The 19,761-nt window shown below is 39.1% G+C and overlaps 2 protein-coding genes across 8 annotated transcripts in view; both read left to right on the top strand.

Annotated features, from left to right (window-relative positions):
• The window catches only part of nacc2 (NACC family member 2), a 41,758-nt gene extending 26,761 nt beyond the window's left edge, over window positions 1–14,997 (top strand). Inside the window, exons 1-7 of one of the 3 annotated variants that reach the window (XM_028024960.1) lie at window positions 1,293–1,641; window positions 2,728–2,902; window positions 2,986–3,756; window positions 6,790–6,966; window positions 8,482–8,587; window positions 8,812–8,909; window positions 9,002–14,997. In XM_028024960.1, coding sequence (XP_027880761.1) covers window positions 2,791–2,902; window positions 2,986–3,756; window positions 6,790–6,966; window positions 8,482–8,587; window positions 8,812–8,909; window positions 9,002–9,519 — 1,782 coding nt within the window. In that variant the 5' untranslated portion in view covers window positions 1,293–1,641; window positions 2,728–2,790 and the 3' untranslated portion in view covers window positions 9,520–14,997. Of the gene's footprint in view, window positions 1–1,292; window positions 1,642–2,417; window positions 2,903–2,985; window positions 3,757–6,789; window positions 6,967–8,481; window positions 8,588–8,811; window positions 8,910–9,001 lie in introns of those variants that run through there. The other 2 variants (XM_028024959.1, XM_028024958.1) reach the window with 2 other exon arrangements.
• A 1,223-nt stretch (window positions 14,998–16,220) lies between these two features.
• Window positions 16,221–19,761, top strand: part of nup214 (nucleoporin 214) — a 29,701-nt gene continuing 26,160 nt past the window's right edge. For 3 of the 5 annotated variants that reach the window (XM_028025314.1, XM_028025316.1, XM_028025315.1), the window contains exons 1-6: window positions 16,221–16,410; window positions 18,081–18,276; window positions 18,389–18,543; window positions 18,839–19,037; window positions 19,149–19,219; window positions 19,307–19,370. In XM_028025314.1, coding sequence (XP_027881115.1) covers window positions 16,369–16,410; window positions 18,081–18,276; window positions 18,389–18,543; window positions 18,839–19,037; window positions 19,149–19,219; window positions 19,307–19,370 — 727 coding nt within the window. In that variant the 5' untranslated portion in view covers window positions 16,221–16,368. The remainder of the gene's footprint in view (window positions 16,411–18,080; window positions 18,277–18,388; window positions 18,544–18,838; window positions 19,038–19,148; window positions 19,220–19,306; window positions 19,371–19,761) is intronic. The other 2 variants (XM_028025317.1, XM_028025318.1) reach the window with 1 other exon arrangement.

Consider the following 19,761-nt stretch of genomic DNA (forward strand, 5'->3'; position numbering starts at 1 on the left):
GTGGTTCTACAAAGTATGGCCACGGTGGCAATGAATGTAAATGAAAGTTTGGAAAAGCATTTGTCCTTTTTCATTCTAGTGCACAATTATGCGCTGCTTTAAGTTGGTCTTTTACATTAAATCCAAATATAGTTGAGCCTTATAGATGCGTTTTGACAAAAAAATATGATAAAGTTGCAAGGGTCTGAATACTTTTGCAGACAGTATGTGTTTACACAAATACAATAATACATTTGTTGCACATCCATCATAGCAATTTGCATTTTTTTAAGCCTCCCACACAAATCTTTGTGGTATTTATCGTCTCCGGTACTCAGCTTCTTGTTGCCGTTGTCCTGTCACTGGCTGCAACATCCGTCTCCTCTCCTCTCTCATCCACGTCAAGCGATATCTATGTAGCCCGTTTTTCTTTTTGTTTTTTTTTTTCTGTGCTGGCAAAAAAAAGTAACAGCAGAAGCAGAGAAATGCCACCTAAATAAGCAGAGCTACCAAAGCGGAGGTGTAAATTAATCATTTAATTTATCAATTCATGTGCAAAATAGGGCTTGTGTGGAGACAGTGCTTTGCTCTGGTTGTGTGTGGGTGTTTTGGCAAGAGATGTCCTGGCATGATTCAGAGAACATACACGACACTTGCTGAAAAGTAAAAAAAAAACAAAAAAACTCTCTCTTTATTTGTCCCGCGCTATTGTCTCAAAAAGTGGAAAACACCTCTCGGCAAACTTTTCAAACCTTCCAGTTTAACGGCTGGCTGAGTGAAGGAATGATGCATTCTCTCCAGACTTGCGTCAAAGCGGCAATTCAGAAGTTTCACTATTCCGTGTCTAATTAATTAACAGCGTGCACGACCTCTGCAGGCTTCTCTCATTTCTCTTTTGTCTGAGTCATTCCCCTCCCTCTGCTCTGTCGCACCATATAGACATCCGTGTTAAGGGGCATGTGGCAGAAGTTGCTTCAATCTAATTGTCTTTCCCTGCTCGTATTGTCCTCAAATGACTTTCTCTCTGTCTCAACTCTCCCCTCCCTCCCTTGGACTTTTTCTCTGCCCAGTCGCTGTCTCGGTCTGTAACTGTAGCCTGTGTTTTTCTCTCCCTCCCACTCCCTGCGACGTATAGATACTGCATTGATCAGACACACGCACGCAGACACATGCACACACACTCACCAACCCAGCCTCCCACTCCTTTCATCATTGATTCGCCCTGCTCTTCCCTCTTCTCTCGCTCTCTCTCTCTCCTCTATATTCTCTTGCTCCTCTCTTCCCTCTGTACAGCAGCACTTGTTGAATTCAGCCCTCAGAGAGTAGAAAGCAAGGCGAGATAATGATAAGGAGGCATTGAGACGGGGCTGGAGCAGACCGCGAGCAGAGAGAATGGGGTCTTGGAGGACATAAAGATAGGAGGCAGGAAGAGGGGAAAAAAAGTCATAGAAGCTTCTCTGAGGCAGACACTTTAGGTGAAAGCGGGAGCTGGCCAGACGGAGGAGAAACATCAGAGTGCTCTTCTTTCTGTCTGTACTAGTCCTCATCTGTCCTGCTCCTGACTCTGCTTAAAGCAGAAGACCCAGAACTGTCTGTGGTAACAGTGAGCAGTATTTCTGTGTGTTAGCAGAGGAAAAGTTATGATGTGCTGGTTTCATCCAGGTGAGTGCTTAGGTGCCAGGTTACACAGTAATTTCCCTATGCAGCCTACACTGCCTGCGCCTGTGTATCTGTGTATGCATGCACGCTTTTATGTAAGTAAGCCAGAGTGCATGTGTGTCTGTATGGAGTTCATGAAGTGGGAGAGAGAGAGAGAAAGGGAAAGAGAGAGAGAGGCTTTGTGTGTGTATGTGTGTGTCTGTGTGTTAAAGAGGCGGTGACATTTTTTCAGTTTGTGTTCCTGGAAACTGCTCTGCAGCATTGCTCAATAATGAAACTACTGCGTATATGTATGCGTGTGTGTGTGTGGGTAGGTGGAGAGACAAAGACAATGATACAAGGTTCATGGAAGTAACGAAGGTGCAAGTATTCCTGGAGAATACGCTGTGAAGGAATTCAAAGAACTGTCGGCGTTAATGCGTAAATACAAAAATCTGTCTATCCGAAGCTTAAATAGGGAGCAAATGCTGACAAAGATGTAGCGTCAGCAAAATGAAGGAGAATCTATGAACTCTGACATGAAAAGCTGTCCGTACTCAGTGGGTTTTGTTGCTGAGGGAAAAAAAAAAGTTATTGTCAAGGCTATCTTCCAGGCCATCAAAGTCCAAGCTGCAGGGAAACTGCTGTTCATGCATGACAAGCAATACGTGGAATGAGCTTTAGGTTTCCAGGAATTAAAAGTCATGTCAAACAACATAGCCTTAAGAGGTTTCACAACATTTCTCATACAGTAGGCATGGTGTTGTATCCATTTTCTTTTTTTTTTGTCCTGTGGAGTGACTTGGCTCCTCCTTCCTCTCTCCTGTCTCAATCTCTCACCCACTGTCTTCGCATATCCATCTTTCTTTCACACTCCTCTCACTTCTCCCTCAACTGTATTCGTTTTCTCACTTAATTCCATCTCAGTTTTCAGTCTTTGCTTCCTCCTCTCAGTTGTCGCTCCTTTCATCTTTCTCTTTCTCTCTCTCTCTCTCTCTCTTCCTCTCTCTCTGGCAAATTTATTCATATTTCACACATTTTCTACTTTTTTTTTCCCTGCTAAAAGATGTCCTCCATACATTTTTTGTTTTGCCTGTTTTGATTTTACAGATGTCTTTCTTGGTGGAAGAGTGAAAATCTGAAAGCCCATCTTCCTCTCCCCCTTCGGCCAACATGTCCCAGCTGCTCCATGTGGAGATCCCGAATTTTGGAGCCACTGTTCTGGGCTCCCTCAATGAGCAGCGGCTGCTGGGACATCACTGTGACGTATCCATATTGGTAAAAGGTGAGTGAGCTGGAATTTTTAAAATTATTATTATTATTAATTAGTACATTTTTCAGAAATGTTTTCCTCTCTGGCTGAACTAGGTCAGGCTTTTAAAGCCCACCGGGCCGTTTTGGCGGCCAGCAGCCTCTACTTTCGTGACCTCTTCAGCAGCTCAACCAAGACTCAGTTTGAGTTGCCTTCCTCAGTCACACCTGCTTGCTTTGAGCAGATCCTCACATTCTGCTACACAGGGAAGTTAACGATGGCAGCAAGCGAACAGCTGGTTGTCATGTACACAGCTGGCTACCTCCAGATTCAGCATATAGTTGAAAGAGGCATGGACCTAATGTTTAAGGCAAGCTCACCTCACTGTGACTCGCAAACTGCAGGGTCCTTAGAGGAGACGGGATCAGAACCGCAGAGTCCTCTCAATAATGGTATCGGCCTATCAGTAGCCAGCGTTCTGGGAACCCAAAGCTGGTCTACGTCGTCCCTACTCTTGCCGCAGCGTAAAATTAAAATAGAAGTGGGTGACCCAACACCAATTTCCACACCCTCAACACAAACCAAGATTTCAACCTCGGAGCTGGGGAGCCGGTTGGCGAGAGCCTTCTACACAGCAGCTGGAGGCCCTGCCATTCCTGGTATGCCTACCTTCCACTTTCAAGGAACTACTGGAGGTGGAGCCGGGGGTGGGGCAGGCGGAGGAATAGGTGCGGAAAGGTCCAGCCCAGGAGAGTCAAGCCTTCCCACCACAGACAGCCCCACATCCTACCAGAATGATGACGAGGAATTTGAGGAAGAGCCATATGACGGGATCGCAGAGGATGCTTACAGTCAGCTCTATGGACGTCACACTAACCCCTATGGGAGTGAGTACAAAATTCTAATCTTACGTTACTTGTTATTACAAAAATACATTAGCAAAACAAAAGGCTATATATTAATTAGATATGCAACTGATTTCCAGTCACCAATTGGTAAAGTTTAAAGGGAAAGCTTGTTGATTTATCTGCAAGAACTCTGTCTTTTTTCCTAATTTCTGCATAATTTGAAGACAAAATTGTCCGAGCAATAAGATATGACATGAGTTCTCAAAAACATCACAGTTACAAAGCTGTTTGTCTCTGCATAACTTAACATCTAAACATATCTAACAAACATATCTAAAATCTTACAGAATACGGGGCAGAGATATATACAACAGATAACCTAGCAATAGTAACTATCAACATCAATCTCTGTTTGCATTCCTCTGTACATTTAACTCCATTATCTTAACTGTGGGATTTCCAAGACACCCATCAGTTTTTAATCCAGCATATTCTGTGACAGAATTGAGCTGTTCAAGGGATTGAACAGAGTGTCTTTGCTGCGCTATGTTCAGGTTCTTGTTATTTTGTTGGCACTAATTTCTGAAGAGAAGCAGCCTAAAAAATATCTGAAATACCTTCAAAGAAAACACATTTTCCTTCCAAGAAGTTTCTTCTTATGCTTTGTTTCCGATGGCAGATTACCAATCGGGCTGGTCTAACATGAAATCAACTGATTCCAGGCAACCAGATTATTTCTTAGAGGTAGAACTCCGTATCACTCAGAATTGAAATCGAGTTTTATATTAATGTTCTGCATAAGTGCATTAGTTTTTCACCTGCCTTTGGCTCAAATCTGGGATATTCACTTGAAATGGGACCAATCCAACATAAACATTTAAGTAAGGTTCAAAATGATTTTCAGAAAAAATTAGTAGGATTTCTCCAGAGGTTTTATGAGTAGGACTTAAAAAAGAAGAAATAAGATATCAACATCCATTTTATTCCATTTATATCATTTAATCTTTCATAAATGATGTATCCTGCACATCTCAGGAATGCAGGACGTTGTGCCTCCAGAGTTTGTGTGGGTTCTCCCATTTTAAAGATAGCCTTATGGAGTTCGGATCGGAGTGCATCGTGACCAACAACACAGCCCTTATTACAGCAATAGCAGCTCCTTCACTTTGTAATGATGTTTTCAACATAATTTCACACTGGTGCAGAGTTCCCTGTTCTTGAACGCATCAGTTTTGTTTACATTTACATCCAGGAAGCTGATGGTTTTGAGTGATGTTCACAAACATGGCATATGCACCCAATTTCCATCATTCTTTTTTCACCCTGAAACTGAAAGGCATGGCATGGGGTTTGTTAAACTCTAGAGTTTCAGTAATTCATGAAATCCACTCTATCTGCAATCAGTCAGAGCACCGCAGGGTGACATTGTTGGATATTTGAGAACCATGCACCTCTTTCCTGTGTGTGTGTGTGTGTGTGCGTGTGTGCGTGTGTGTGTGTGTGTGTGTGTGTGTGTGTGTGTGTGCGTGTGCAAGCAGAAGTATCTTCACATGTACACAGGGAAAAATCTTTTGCGTGTGTAGGTGTGTGCGTGCATGTGTGTGTTGGAAATAATACATTAATTCCTGCTGTGTTCTCTATTTTGCGTTTGTGCTCATATGTTCTCCAAGTCGTCACAGAGGTTAGAGCAAATCATTTAGGGTGGAAAAAACCCAACAGTTCTTTTTTTGGATTTGGGTCCCTCTAAAAGTCAGGCTTCTGATGCAGCATCATTACTTATCTGGGATACATCTGCAATGCTCTGAAACATTTATGAAACACAACAAACTTGCATCAGATTACCCAAGCTACTTCACAAACTCAATTTCAAATCCTTTATTGTCAAAAAGGGAACAGAAAGTGGTGATAAGAATGTTATTTTTGCGTTTGTGGCGTGCATAGTGCCTTGCAAAAGTATCCCTACCTCTTTTTTACGTTTTCCCAGAACCTCAAACTTCTAAGGTGTTGAGATCTTATGCAGTGAACCAGGGACTTCCAGCTCCAGTCCTTGAGAGCCACTGTCCTGCAACTTGTAAACACATCCGTCCTCTAATTACACCCAATTTAAATGTCTGAATCATCATCACAGAAACTTACAAAGCTCTTCATAGGCCTGGCAATGAATTATTCATTCCATTTAGGTGTGTTGTAGCAGAGATGCATGTAAAAGTTGGACTGGGCCAATCAAACACATCATTATACACATTAATGGTTGGTGTCCTTCTGAAGGGTGAACCTCTGACCCAATCTCAAGCTTTTTGCAACATCTACTAGGTTTCCCTTGTAGATCCCTGCATTTAGCATTTGTCTCCATCTCCATAGTCACCACCATGTTTCAACGTGAGGAAATTGTATGGAGAAAGGTCAGTAATCTTAGTTTTCCACCACAGATAGCACTTTTCAATTAGACCGAAATACCCCCAACTCCTCTGTCAGCTTTAACATTGTAAGTGTGCTATATAGACCAGATTTACTCAGCTAATTGTTGTCCTGTTGATACATGCTTCCACTTGAGCTGTTCTCTGCAGGTCCTCCAGATTTATCATGGGGCTCTTGGCTGCTTCTCCAATGATTGCGAAACGTGTCCACCGTGTCATTTTAAGTGTACAGCATTGTCTTTTGACATTAGAAGCTGCTTACTGACTAACGTTTTCTAACAAATCTCTTGGGAACAAGTGTACTTGTACTTAGATTACCGTACATTAGAAGACAGTAGACTCACGTCGTCTGAAGCAAATCAGTTGCACTGGATGTTTTTAGGGATATTGAAGAAAGGAGGTAGACACCACATGTCAACCTTTTTTTGTTGTAAAAATATTCTGTATGGTGTTCCTTACACTTGACAATTATGCAGCACTATTAGAGAGTCTTTAACAAATAATCCAAATTAATACACTGAAGTTGGTATGAATAATTTTGCAAGGTACTGTAGTCTAGCACACTGTTGTAAGCTTACAGCAATGGTAAGGTTGTGTTTTTATTTATGTCTCCAATTTCTTTTCCTCAAAATATTTCTCTTTTTTATGTTATTAGTCCAGGACAAGCCAGAGTTGGCAGCAATGCCATTGGCCTTGGAAAATCGCAACTGCGTGCTCATCCGCAGAGACCTGGTGGCACTTCCTGCAAGCCTCATAAGCCAGATTGGCTACCGCTGCCACCCCAAGCTCTACACTGAGGGGGACCCAGGAGAGAAGCTGGAATTGGTCGCTGGTAGGCATACAAACACAAGCTTTTATTAAAAAAAAAAGACATTAACATGCACAGATAACATTAATTCTCTGGAAAACATTCACACTGTTGCACCTAATTTAAATTTAAAATCCAATACCTATAAAATTGCATTTCACTGATTGAATTAACTCAAACTAATAAACTCAGGATGTCAGAGGGGTGCTTTGTTGAGGAATAGAAACACGATTTATGGATCAGAGAACAAACAGATCATGAATGAGAGAGCTAACCCCCAGCAATTTGTCAAAGGTTGTTCTCTGGCTATTGGCATTTTTTTGGTATTTGTGTTTATATTTTGATTAAATTAGAGATAGATGTCAACACCTTTTAAACTGAATTGTAATAGCTAATTGAAAAAAAAAAAAAAGCTGTCTGACGCACGTTCACAGAAATCACGAAGGGGTCGGGAAGCGTGAATAGTCACTAGATCTCAGATATTTCAGTTTGTTTGCAGTGGTGGGTTTAATTTGTGCTGTGAATTTGCTCTATCTGAAAGGAATAAAACAGAGCTGCAACGTTCTTGTGTGGAGATTTAAGACTGTGGCAGATGGACAACCGTCTCTGCAGATATCATCAATCAGGGCTTTATGGAAGAGTGACCGAGTAGAAGTCAGACTAAAGTAAAAAGCATATGACTGGCTGCCAGGTGTTTGCCAAATGGCCCTTACAGAGCTCTGAGAATGTGAAGAGAAATGATTTTTTCTTTTGCTGTTATGATGACTCAAAAACTGAATGATGTGGCCTGACTGCCAGATTTTGCTCTTAGCGATCGGCAGAGAAGAAGCTCTGAATGGGCAGTGACCACTCAACATGCGGGGAGCAAAGTGAGAAATAGATTTCTTTTTTCTTTAGCATTGAATATTTTCAAGCAAAAGAACTGAGCAATGTGCTGAAAGACAGAGATGATCATAGCAATATTAGCAAGTTTGGGTGAGGGTTAGGTATTCAAAAGCACAGGAATTCAAAAAATTATAATGTGGTAAAAATCATATCTAATATGCATTAAATGAAGCAAACATGCTTCATTTTGTCTTGTAGTCTCCAGTACTGTCCCTCAAATGTTTTCATATTGCTTGAATATTTCTTGTCACATTACTTCAGCAAACGTAAATGTATTTTACTGGGATATACAACACAAATTAGTCCATAGTTCTAAACTTGAAGTAAATTGATGTATATATATATATATTTTTTTTTTTTCCTTTCAAAAATATGTGAAATGGAGGTTGTACATATGAATATGAATTATTTTGCAATGAGTATCTAAAACCCATTGTGGCACAATAACTTTAGGCATATGGGTGATTTTCTACTTGTTTCCTCATTCCCTGGTTAATGATGCTGATGATTTGTTTGACTCCCTTAAAGACATGAAATACAGACGCAACTAAAAGATGAACTGTAACAAAACAAGAAGAAACCTAAATGTAAAAAGAAACGGATTCTGATAGAGGCATTGTTCTCAGGAAATTATTTTCTGTCCGTGTACCTCAGGAACCCAGGTGTTCATGACACGAGGCCAACTCATGAACTGCCATCTGTGTGCCGGTATCAAACACAAAGTGTTGCTTCGTCGTCTCTTAGCCACGTTCTTTGATAGGTGAGTGCAAAGCAAAGCACGAGTTGGCAGTTATTGTTCAGATATGTGTGTTCTTCTCTTAGATGTGTGCTTGATTGCTGCTGTTGTCACAAATCAACTTTCATACTCCATCTGGGGTCATGTTGTGCAATGCAGCTAGATGAGTGTGTATGTGTCCCCATGTGATGTACTGTAAATGTTTGTTACTGACTCTGCCCCCTGGTGTTTACTGTGTAATTCTGTAGAAACACTCTGGCAAATAGCTGTGGGACAGGCATCCGCTCTTCTACAAGTGACCCAAGCAGAAAGCCCCTGGACAGCAGGGTCCTGAATGCTGTGAAACGTAGGTTTATTGTGTAAATTATCTTGTGCATGTCTTATTATAATAGGAGCTGTTTGACTAAGTGGACATTGCTGTTTTCTCCTCTTTTACAGTCTACTGTCAAAACTTTAACCCTAACTTCAAGGAGAGTGAAATGAATGTGATCGCTGCTGACATGTGCACAAATGCAAGGCGGGTCCGCAAGAGATGGCTCCCAAAGATCAAGTCCATGCTGCCTGATAGCATGGAAGTGTACCGGGCAGGCATGGGCATGAGTGCTGCTGCTGCCGTTGGTCTGAACCTAGCCCTGGGTGCCCCTCAGTCAGGAGTTTCTCTTTCCTTCGAGCATGATTTGAAGAGCCTAGAGCAAAGGTTGTGTCCAGATCGCAAGGACCCTCTCAGGACTCATGCAGTCAGCCCCGGTGCAGGGTCGGCTGGAGCAGAAGCCGAAGGTGAAGGTGAAGCAGCAGTCCAGGAGGATCAGGAGGAAGATGACCACGAAGCTGGATCGGAGGGCGCGGACCGATCATTGGGGGCACCGATTTTGGTGTCGGTGGTCAGATCAGCAGATACGCCCCCTGAGCAGGGGGTGGAAAGTTTTGGACAAAATCTGAGGTTGAACGGACAGTGAATCTCCCTCCCACATCGTGAAATGTGTTTAACACTCACATTTACTTCTTCTCACTGTCTCATCCGTCACTCTTTCCTCTCTTCTGTGCTTCCTCGACAGGGAAATTTTGTTCTCCACACACAAAGCTGCACTCGCAACTTTTATCAGACAAAAGTTGGTCGCACATGCATGCGCTCGTGTGTGCTTGTGTATTTGCAAACTTACATGCAGTGAAATAAAAAAAAAACCACAGCTATTAAAAGCATACACAGGCATGACATTAGTCAGTTCGGGTCCAAGTATGTATTCAGCACTTGGGCATCTGCAGCATTATTCCAAAAGGTCAAATAACAAAACAGATGACTGTAATGATTCATCATATCAGTGCGACACCACCAACAGCTGGTTTGCAGCAGGTTGTAGTTTGCAGTGTAATATTATTTTATAAAGTGACTTGGAAAATTGTATTTGAGAAACAGAGCTCTACAGCAAGACCACTTTACATCCCATTACTATTCGTAAAGAGTGTACTGTGAAAGAATTGTTTAGAAAATAAGAAACCCTTTCCTTTATTTTACCTTGTATTGTTTTGCCCAAGTATCATACCCCTTGAACCTGTCCATTTTTTGTCACAGCTACGAACTTTATTGAATTTTATTTGGATTTTATGCGACAGACCAACAAAAAACAGTGCATGTATGTGAATTGAGTCTGAGTTAATTCAATATGTGAAGAAAATGCTGTAGCGTTTTCTACTATTTTTAAGCAAATGCATTTTTATTCACTCCCGCCCCTGAGTCAGTACTTCCTAAACTTCACTGCAATTTCAGATGTTCTGAGCAGCTTTGCACAGCAAGTCTGAAAGTTCTTGTCCTTTTTTTCTTTGAAAATAATATAATTTACTGTAACCAGAATTCGTCAAATTGAATTGAAATATTAAGAATATTTTAAATTTTTTGTGTTTTGGTTGTTTTTGCTTAAAATTTAGCATCGTTTTCTTGTGTGTGATCACAATCACACACAACTCTGTGCTGATTTCTCACATAAATTTCCTATAAAATACATTAAAAGTTTGCAATAATACATGATATTATATGACATGGAAAAGTTCAAAAGGTATGGATATTTTCACAACACACTGTGTTGTATCACTTTTATGATGAAAATTACAAAATATTATTTTCTGCAAGTACTTGTTTTTTTTATCATAGCTTTAAGAACAAATGCAAGATAACAAATCTATCACACGTATTTGTTGTTTTCTCGTGCATATCTAGTCGGACATATCGGACAAGACTGTCAATGTGATACCTGTGTCTGCTCCAGATCATACCTCCCAAGCCGCACATAGATACATGCAAATAAACACACAAACACTCATTCATTCATCTTTACATTTCTGTAATACAAGCGTTTAACGTACTGATGTAATCAAATGGCACACTGTCCAAAAGAATATGTTGCAGTGAATTTAACTCCAAAAATCACAGAATTCTTGGAGATACAGAGACATGAATAAAAACATGAGATAATGTCAAGACTTGCATGCGTTAGTCCAAACAATGGCTGGAAATATTTGCTAAAGAGAAATGCAAGGTCCCATTTCTGCATTGAAATAAGATAACAGCTACTTTTGCCTGGAGCTGTGATGTTAAAAACTAGAAGCACTTTCTCCATTTCTTTCTGGAAAAAGGCCGCCAAACGTTACAGATGATCTTGATGTAACCCTGCTTTGACTGTTTCTGATACCGAATTAGTTTGAGTTTCTTGGGGGTTTTTTATTTGTATGAATTCTGCAGAGTGTATTGTCCACTTAAATGGAGAACAGTGAATATATGAAGTGCACTACACTGAAAAAACAAAAACAGTGCCAGAGAGGAGTACTGTTCCACCTTCATGACGTGTCGTGAAATGTTTTGAGTCAATTTTGTCCTGTTTCCATCCTGTTTTTGTTGTTAGTTTGATTACTCGCTCTCCAATGGGGAAATGAGACGGTGGGTAAATTATTTAAAGATTACTTTTAAGAGCAAATTACGCTAGTTTACTGCGTTTGCACTCAAGAGAGTGGGGGAAGCCAAGGATTCTGGAAAAGAGGCTCCTGCAAAAGACTGCAAATCCCCACCACGTTACCCTGATTACATATTCAATCAGGCACTCTGTGGGCTCAGATAGAAACAACGGGTCTCTATTGACGATGACTGTTTCTGTGTTTTGCTGGGGGGACTAAGGCCGTGCATTCGTCAAGCCTGTTTTCTGTTTTTGATGTCTGTTTTCACGCTTGTTGCCATTGCCATGCATAGGACCCAGTCCAAAGAGCCTTTCTTTATCATTTTTCTTTCATGCATTGATTTAAAATGATGCACTGTTGAATGTCGCCCCTTGTTCTTTGCTTGTCGTGGGCTTCAGTCAGCAGTCGAAGAACATTTAATTACAAAAGCAGACCATAAATTTTAATTTTTATCACAAATATTCAAAACAAAAATGTGGTGATTGCACAACTGAGGTTAAGGAGGTTTAAGGAGATGCCCCCTGAATATTTGATCTGTTATGTATTTTTTCAGTGATGTGCCACTTTAGAGGTTGGGCCAAATTTTTCTCTGTCTTCGACAAGTATATCTTGGATCTTTAGGGTAAGCTTTTAGATAGCCCTGCATATAAAAAAACAGGGTCAAGATTGCACTATAGGTAATGTTCATTACGTTTACAGTTTGTTTTTTTTTGTTTTGTTTTTTATTTTCTATTTTTTCCCCCTTTGGGAAGAACTGTAATCTGCCCCAGATAAGCCAGGGTCATGAATGGCCAAGTTGATGGTTGAATGTAAATTGTAGCATTGAGGGTCACAGTCTTTTTTTTTATTTTTATGATATAGTAAATTATTGAATCTCTTTGTTTAGTATGTGGCTTCATTTTTTTATTCACATAAATTGCAAACTTAAAAAAAAAGAAATTTAAAATTAACTTTACTGATAGTGATGTTTTTGCATAAATATTTTAAAATTGATACAAACAAGTCTTCCAGTGTGTTGAAGCACAGGCAGCAGTATCCTAATAAGTGTAAAACTGAGGTTTGTTTCAGTTACTCCACATGATTTAAAATATGCTCATCTAATGGTGAAATGAAAATATTTACTAACTTATAGCATCATCTTGTCTCATTTATTCGATGTTGCTCTTGTGAGGGAATAAATAAATATTACTTTTTTGCCTATTGGGGTCACCTCTTGTTTGGTCAAATAAGCTAACTGTGTGAAAACATTAAATAAATAGGTAAAAATAAATACATTTATATTGAAAGGCAAGTCACCTTAAAATCAAAAACCACCATTACCCCTTATTAAATCGGTTAAAGTGGTCAGAGTTTAAAATATATTGAGTCTGTACAATTAAATCTCTGCTTTCTCTAATGTATCTTTAAACAGAATGTTTTTCTGCATTCAATTACACAGTTTTCAGAGCAGTTCTAATTAAAAGAGTGCAGTATCTATAAGGACCAAGGAAAATGTGATATACTCCATTGCAGTGATTAAATAAGTGTGGAGCAGTGCCTTAGACTGTGAATGTGGATCTGTGCCATAATAGTTGTTCAGAAATAAACAAGCCAAGAAGGCTGTATGGATTAGACTTTTCTCTTACTGAAATTGTTATTCTAAACTTTAAAATTATGACTCTAACTATGTTGACATACTTTAGCTGACTTACTTTCTTTCATGTAATTTTTGAATGTAAAAACTTTGCTCCCTTTACTAGGGTCACTGTGTTTATTTAAGCTTTTATTTACAATAAGACTGGTTCCTTCCTGAACACCCTTGCATGCTGAGCAAAATGGGGAAACCTATCAAATATATGTAAATAAAATCAGATATAGTTGAATTGGTGCATCCGCTCAAATGCGTCTTCCTCTGTAAACCTCACCCTCTGTCAGTTTGTTAACTTTTTAATCAAACCTTTTTAACTTTCCTTTTTAGCTTCCTGGGATCTTTGATTTTTTTTTTCATCTTGTGCAGGGTAACCGGGTGATGTTGCACTTTAAAATCAGAAAGTCTCAGACAATGTCATGGCTAACCTATGATAGAATGAGCTCCGTCGGAGGTGCTTAATAGAAAAAAAAAAAAGGTAAAATAACGTGTATGATTTTTCTATGTTTCTTTGATGGAAACCAGTGTCGTGTTAACTGCAAGCTCAAATGAGAAACAGGATGGGGTTGGTGGCTGTGCAGAAACCATTGTTTCATTATTTTATTCAAAACTTTTTTTCTCCTCTTCTTTTGGCTCTCTGCCTCTTTTACTGTAAAAAATAATGGGCACTGTAAGTTTTTTTTTATTCGCTCTGCTGAAAGGTTAACCCTGAAAATTATACACTGATATGCAAAAATTACACTTGTATCATAAAATGCATGCCATTCAGATGTTCACCCTGACCCGATGAAACCTCTGATCTTTATGCACCCTGTATTTTATGCTGAATAACTGTTTTCACTGTTTGCAAGCAGAGACTTGAGTCGTCTTGCAGTCAACGGGGCTGTATTTTTTAATCATACACCCTGGCCTTTCATTGAATGTTTGCATAAAATGTAATCTCTTGCATAATCGACAGCAAAATACTGATTAAGAGTGGCATACATAAACTAACTACCCAGTTGAGTGTGCATCTAAATCTTCAGACTAAGAAAAGAAATGCACTGAAAAGTTTGTGCGTGTATGTCTGTGTCCTCGAACATGATGCCAGCACTTTAGAACTACTTAGAAAACCGAAAGAAAAGGAAAAAAAAAAGCTGTCAAGGATGACCAAGGCTACAGGCAACAGACGAGTAGATGCAACTTTTAAAGCCATGTGTTCAGAGCGCTGACAATCAGAAAAGGGATGAGGCCCACAGTGCACTATGGGGGATGTGAAATGACTTGCTGTGCTTTTGCTATTTGCTTTTGTCTTTCAGCTTGTTTCATTCTGTACTGGCTTACTTTCAGAACGGAGGGTTGATGGTGTCATCTGCAGCCTTCTTGGTTTTATGTGTGTGTGCGTGTTTGCAGCGAGGACTTACTCAAACCTTGGTGCTCATTGGGCAGAGATGTCCTCAGTTGGCATGGACCTTATCTGTCATTCTCTGGGCTTTTTGGTGACCTGATGATGGACGACAACACAAATGTTTAAAAAAAAAAAAAAAAGAAGGAAGATGTTATCATGCAACTGCATACTTTGATCATCGTGTTGTTTCTGACTATCAGCAGGGCTTGGCCCAGGCAAATTGGGATGAGGCTATTTTAGTGTTGATACTGCTTCATAAAAGAGACAAAATGTTGAAATGTTTATGCGCCTTCTGACTCTCAAGCATCAATAATATATACTGGAAATGCAAGTTGCCACTTTCGATGTTGCATACAAATCTCTTTCATTCCCATCATTGTATTTGCCATCATGGGTTTTAAGTTGTGTACCTTATTTCTTTAAATGCATTACAAAAACATGTCTGCTTTCTAATAAAAAAAAGTCCTTACTTCACCATGTACTGTACTGAGTGGCTTATTCATTTGTCTTTGTGTCTTTGTGTTCCAAGAGCTGAAAGGCTGCGTTTGGGGATCTGCCCATAGTGCTGACTCCATGAATCCTGTGCACAGGACGGAGCCTTATAGAAATGTGTTTTGCAAGTTCTGATGTACTTCAGATATGTACAATGCAAACATGGCATTAAAGGGTTGCCAACAGAAAAAAAATAGCCAATGCTGTGGTTTTGCTAGAATATATTTGATAGAAAAAAAAGTCTTACAAAGTCGATTTTTTTTTTGTGCAAAATTTACTATGGAAGACAAAGGAACCATTTTGGAGAAATAAAGGAAATTGTTCCAGTGAAAAATCCAAACCTTTTCAAAAACAAAAAAAGAGAGAGATGTACACTTTTTGCCTTATTAGAATTTTTAAATTTGATTAAGTAATCTGGCAAATTATCGCTGCCTACTTAATCCAGCATCACTCTTTTCAATAGAACAAAAGTCACAAAAATGTAATCTATAAACAATAATATCATAAAGCTTTAAAAAGTACCATTAATTTTAATATTATGTCAGTTATTGATTTATTTGAGGTATTTTAAGTTTTCTTATGGCCACTCGGCCCAAATCCCTTGTGCTTCTTTCACATGCCTTCCTTGCGTGTAGAAAGGCTATTGCTTTCATTCTTAAAGATAGCCATAAGTTCTACTGTTGTTTTTCTTTTATTATTTGATGTCAAATGTTAATGTCTAATGGATCACCATTTATGATCATTAAGGGTTTTTTCCACCCAGATTTCTTTTTCAAAGACAATAGTTCACTGCTTTCCTTCCAGCTTTTCCTCCCATTTTTAGTCATTTTTTGCAGTCGCCTTACATGTTTTCTTTGCAAGCCAGTGACTTGACCCTTCTTAAAACAGACTAACATATTTTCCACAACCACAGGATATGTCATTCCACATAGTTGTTTAGGAAATCCACTCAGTGCATCATCTGGAGTTAAATAGCTTTCTGCCAGCTGGAAGAAAATTGCCACTTCTTCTGACTGGAAACATAAAGCAATGAGGTAATACTGACATTTTCAATCAATCAATCAATGTGGATATGCACAATAATGTTACATAAAAAGTGTTGAAAATATAAACAAGGAAATTACTAAATACTTAATAAAAATACTAAATGCTCAAGTCCATTGTGGCCTGAGCTAAGTGATCCTGTGTTCTGGCATCGACTTGCCACCCTGAGATCTTTTCTTCAGGGCAAATTTGCGCGCTGTGTGCACAGCTGTACTAATGCGGCTCACCTAAACTTTATCTCTGCTACGGACGTTCAAGAAATAACCACATACCGTACATTTTCGCAAAAGGCAGTAGCTTCTGATACTGAAAATGGGAGACGACGCAGACAGCCCTCCTGAGAGGGAAATGAAGGTAAAGTCTTGTGTTGACAGATTAGCATGTGGAAGCTACTGCGTCAGTTCATTTCCTATGTTTGTGGCTAGCTTAGCCAGTGAGCGCCTTGGCTAGTTTTAAAATTAGGCTTAGTTTGCCCTGACATTCTAAGTGTATTTACTAAACTACAATATTAGCATTAACTTTAATGTGTTTTACATAGTATTAGTTTAAATGCTTCTGAAGTTAAAGTAGACGATAATTTCTGTCTTCTAAGTTTTTAGTTAGCTATGTGTGCTGGAACATTAGCAAAAATATTGTTTACTCATGGGATTAATAAATAACTTTGGAAAATAGTTATCCAGTTATATCACGTATTTTCAGTGATATCAAAGTCTTGTTACCATTTCCTCCTGTGTAGTACTGGGGTAGTTTTATCTTGTGGTTGTATAACATTATTTAAATGACTATGTTTAAACTTGTGTTTACCTGTTTTCTCGTACTGGTTATTTTTTAGCGCAATATCAAAAACTGAGAATGAAAGCATTCTTTTCTTATTGTTAAATGTTGAGCGGAAATATGTTATTAAGCACGATTTAGCTATTTATTTATATTTTTAAAATGCTAGTGGGGGATCGCCACAACAAATCTGAAAGCGAAACAATATTTCAGTGAGCCCGGCTTGGAGACTGGAGATAAACAAGCGTTTTTATTTCTCTTTTTTTTAAAAAAAAAAAAAAAAAAGAAAAACCGATTTAAAAAATCCCCCACCAAAAACAGTACTTTTAAACTCGATGAAGTTAAAGTGTATAAACTAAGCGGAAAGAAAAACCTTAACATAGCTAAATGAACCTGCATATCTTCACAGTGTTGTGGTTGGTAGCACTTGTGTTTTGCATTAAGAAGGTCCAGAGTTGAAATCCTGACCTATGGTCCTTTTCCATTAAATGTGTCTAATCTTCCTGTGCAAAGCCAGGGTTTTACCTGCTCCACAGTCCAAACTTATGGCTGTTGGGTTAAATGGCTTCCCTAAATTGTTCATAGGTTTGTGTGTGTGTGTACGTGGTTGTTTGTCCATGTTGCCTTGCGATTTCCTGGTGACCCGTCTTAAGTGTACCCTGTCTATCACCCAATGACCATTGGAGATATTCACGGGCAAACACTGTAAGGATATGAGGGGTAGTTCAATGAACAGTTAATTCCATAAGCATCCGTTTCTGTGGCAGATTGAAGTTGAAAGTAATCTTTTAAGCCTGCCATCATATTTCTGGAAGCAACACTGGTGGCTTGAATCTGATTCGAATCTGTGTAGGAAGCTACAGATTTGGGTGATGACATCAAGGCCTTTCAACCTCAAAGATTTGGAGCTCAACGCCTGAGATAAATCTACAGAGCAGCAGAGAATACACACAGAAAGCTGATCAGCAACTCTGATATGGGGTTGATTGCAATAACTCTCCACGGATTATTGAGAAAGATGTAAATAATTTTAGGCATTCCGTTTTTTGTGCAAGTCAAAAAACTTCTCGGTTGATAGAAAATAACTTTATAATTAAACCAGCTAGGGATCTGACTAAGTTTGGACATAGCTGTGTTGTGGTTACAAAATGATTTGTTTAAAGGTACTAAGTGGAAAGATGTACTGTAGCCGATACAGTGACATGTTGTTTGACCATGATGTACGTAAACATTTGTTTTGTTCTTGTTAGGATTTTCAGTTTCGACAGATGAAGAAAGTACAAGTTTTTGAGGCTGCTGAAGATATGCCAAAAGACAGATCCAGTCTACTTACTGTTTCAAACAAATATGGCTTGACATTTGTTGGCCTTGGCCGAACATTCAAAGTGTATCTTACTTTAAATATTCTTGCTGCTGATAAAGCTGATGGGAGCTCCTACGAAGTAGGTAAGAACATGTCCAAGGAAGTTTGATTCAACATTTTTGTAATAGTATGTTCTGAATATCATGTCGTTGAGGTGCTGAAACTGTTTTTTTTTTTTTTTTTACTGTGTTCTAGTCAAAGGTATACCAGCTCTGGTGGAAGTGACTGGGGACATGTCTTTGCACCACTTGGCTCTGAGTTGTGATGAACTCACTTTGTCAGTTTGTGGGACATCCGAGGAAACCGGTTTGTCCATCGCATTTTATGATGTCCGAACCTTCATAAACAAGGTAACTGCTTAAATGTTTGTTGTAAAAATGCTAGCGTTAGTATTTTGTGATTAGCAAAGTAAAAAAAAGAAGAAAGAATGCGTGACAAAACTTTGTGTGATCGCCAAGACTATTTTTTGGAAATATTTAAGCACACGTAAAGCTGTGAGAAGCACGTAAAACATAACCTTCAAATATGAAAATATGCATTCAAAAATATCTATTTAAGCTTTTTAGCCTTTTACTTTCAGAATTTCCAGAAAAACTGTGTGAGTCATTCATTTATTTACTGATTTGTCATATTTTCTTTTGTCAGGCCAGACCACAGAAGTCACCATTTGCGTCATTGCAGCCAGCTGTGGCCTCTGATGCTCTGGTTCAGGACCTGAAGTGGAACCCTGCTCAGCCTTCCATGTTGGCTGCCTGCTTGTCGGATGGCAGCATGATGATTCTTGAAGTTACAGACAGTGTCAAGATTCAGGCTCAGCTACTTGCTAACAGTGGTGTCACCTGCCGTAAGTCTAACTTGTATAAAGTTAGAATTAAATATACTTTTAATTCAGTTCATACATCATTTATACCTGTTGTTTGGCTCAGTTGCTGCTTGTTTACTTTACTCTATACAGTTAGCTGGAGTCCAAAAGGAAAGCAGGTTGCTGTGGGAAAAATGAATGCCACCGTCAGCCAGTATACACCAGTAAGTGCATTTTATTTGCAATTATGAGATCAAATTCTTGTTTGTTTTTTTGAGAAGTGAAACTGATTAGCTTTTATTGCTCAAAAGGCTCTGGAAGAGAAGAGAGTTATCCCATGTCCACCTTTCTACAATTCTGATGACCCAGTCAAAGGTATAAATAGATTTATTGAAAAGGAAATTGTTTCTGCCCAGGTAGTCGTCTTCATACTGATGAGATATATCAGGGCCCCATTTCGGAAAGCAGGGTCAACAAGCCCTGAGTAAAAGGCAGATACTTTGAATAAACCTACTTGGTTCTGTGATGCTCTGGGTTTCCTGTTCTCTGACATTTTCCTTATGCCAGGTCTCAGCTGAAATGTAAGACACTCTAAGTTTGTTCAACCAAAACACAAAAAACTACAGCAGCAAATACAGTTTTTACTTTATTGCTTTAGCACTGTAAATATTCCATGTTATAAACTGATTCCATTTTATTTGGTAATTTCTGATATTCTGACCATGTACTCATCATGAACCTTTTTGACTCTTTGTTTCAAACGTTC

This window comes from Xiphophorus couchianus, chromosome 8 (assembly GCF_001444195.1).
Source record: "Xiphophorus couchianus chromosome 8, X_couchianus-1.0, whole genome shotgun sequence".
Taxonomy (NCBI): Eukaryota; Metazoa; Chordata; class Actinopteri; order Cyprinodontiformes; family Poeciliidae; genus Xiphophorus; species Xiphophorus couchianus.